This window comes from Penaeus monodon, chromosome 22 (genome assembly GCF_015228065.2).
Source record: "Penaeus monodon isolate SGIC_2016 chromosome 22, NSTDA_Pmon_1, whole genome shotgun sequence".
NCBI classification, from domain to species: Eukaryota; Metazoa; Arthropoda; class Malacostraca; order Decapoda; family Penaeidae; genus Penaeus; species Penaeus monodon.
The window spans coordinates 25,893,632-25,895,533 of record NC_051407.1 but is presented as its reverse complement, the minus strand read 5'-3'; the positions used below and the strand labels follow the sequence as shown (position 1 = coordinate 25,895,533).

The following is a 1,902-nucleotide window of genomic DNA, read 5'->3' as shown; positions in this document are numbered from 1 at the left end:
TTACCTAAATATAATGTGCCTTTATCATCAATCTATTCTAATAACAATGTTTATCCAGTAACCAAAATATTTGGCGTGGATTTTTTTTTACCTTTGATTCTATACCTATGCTCTTTTTTACTATAAATTTCTTAGTATATGATTTGTTGAATTGATGTGTGTGCCGATATATGAATGGTTTGAAGAAAATCCTAAATGCAGACTACTACTTATGTATCGTGAATGAATAACTGATTTTTTTTTTTAAGATGTGTGTATATCATTTGGTTTTAAGAACGTTACAGTGTTTTTGTCCATAGAATTCATACACAGAGGGAGGGGGGGGGGTAGTAACTTCCTGGGGACGCAGACCCTGGCGGAAAAGCAAGCATTTCTCCAGTTATTTTCTTAACAATGGTGCGGAGTATCATTCTGAAGTTTATGAAAATTGAATAGTGTAACCTCTACTATCTTTAGGTTTTCATAGTCCGCTTGAGCTTAAAATCTTCTACCCTTTTTTTTTTCCTTCCCCCCTCAAAACCTATGTAGGGTGGAGGGTTAACGCACCTTAGACCTGTATACTCCTCCCCGCTTTGCCCCGCGGAGGGAAGAACCATTTCCTGGATGGGGCGTGGCATGTCAAGGTTCAGAAGCAATGCTCCAGGACAGTGGTTCCCAACCGGAGGATTAGCAAAGGGGTATCACGAAGCCTTGGGGGCAATATATCGTAGACTAATTTGCTAGGCTTTCGTAAGCGTTTACTAAGAAGTACTACCATGGAGCCTCAAGTCCTCAAGTCCTATTAGGAAATAAACATCGTACTGATTGCTGCATGTCTTGGGCGATTGCAGTCGTTGTGAAGGGATTGGGAACATGTTCTAGGGAGAGCAGTAACAAAATTTTATAAATGATCTTTATTTCGGCGCAGGCCTGGCGTAGCACTGACGGCGTAGGCGCAGAATAAACAGCCAAATGCAAGATCACGTGGTGATCCTTCTTCCTGACTGCTTACGATGTTTTTCGTGTTAATTGTTCCATGTAACTGAATGTTGTTGTGGTGATTACAACCCATTTCATCCTATTTTACTTGTCTATGTTGGTGTAGTTTGTGTTTTTATAACATTTTACCCTTAATTATCTTGAAAAATGTCATCAAGCAAGGATGGCAGGACCTCGATATGGAAACTGTACGAACACTATAGCTGTTTAAAATCATATTCCTCATTCTTTACTGATATTTAGAACATCCATCGCCATCCGCACAGCAGGGAGAAACGCGTCGACGTGTGTTTCGCAGAGGGATCTACCATTTCTTGTTTGCTGCTGGCTTGCAGACCCACACGTTGCTGTTGTTGCAAGTGTCGAAGCAGCACTTTTCTGTAGGGCCGCAGGAACCGTCGTTCTGGCAGGGTTTGGTGTAGGAGGCGGAGCCTGAGCACCGACCGATGGTGGGGCAGAAGCCGGCGTGCACGGGGCCTGATCCTGCTAAAAATCCGTAGGCCTCATTAGCACGTTCACTTTTGGTAATCAGTTTAGATAATCAATCAGATATTGCATAGATAATATACTTAGATAATCAGCTTAAATAATCAACTTAGATAATCATTTTAGATAATCGACCTAGGTAATCAGCTTAGATCATCAGTTAGATAAAACCAACTTAGATAATCAATTCATATGATCCTGCGGCGTTGGCAGGTGAGTTTAGATCGTCAATTATCAGCATGTTCTATGAGAAAAGGCTTCTTCTGCTGATCCTTATCTTTTAGATACAAGAACTATTTTCTTTGCATAAAGTTTCTTCATTTAGATGAGTATTTTTTTTTATCTAAAACTGAGAATGTTGAAAATAAATATGGTTACACACTTCTCGAACTTCCTCTATAACTATATTACTATTTCTGTCTGCATTTGTACATCCAT

At 40.0% G+C, this 1,902-nt stretch overlaps 1 protein-coding gene across 1 annotated transcript; it reads right to left on the bottom strand.

Annotated features, from left to right (window-relative positions):
- Positions 1–875: 875 nt before the first annotated feature.
- LOC119587046 (glycine-rich cell wall structural protein 1.0-like) lies at positions 876–1,464 on the bottom strand (the record flags this gene model as incomplete). Its single annotated transcript, XM_037935793.1, is given in 1 exon segment — positions 876–1,464. A coding segment is annotated over 1 exon segment (182 nt), but the record flags the coding sequence as incomplete, so codon positions are not given.
- Between the last annotated feature and the right edge of the window lie 438 nt (positions 1,465–1,902).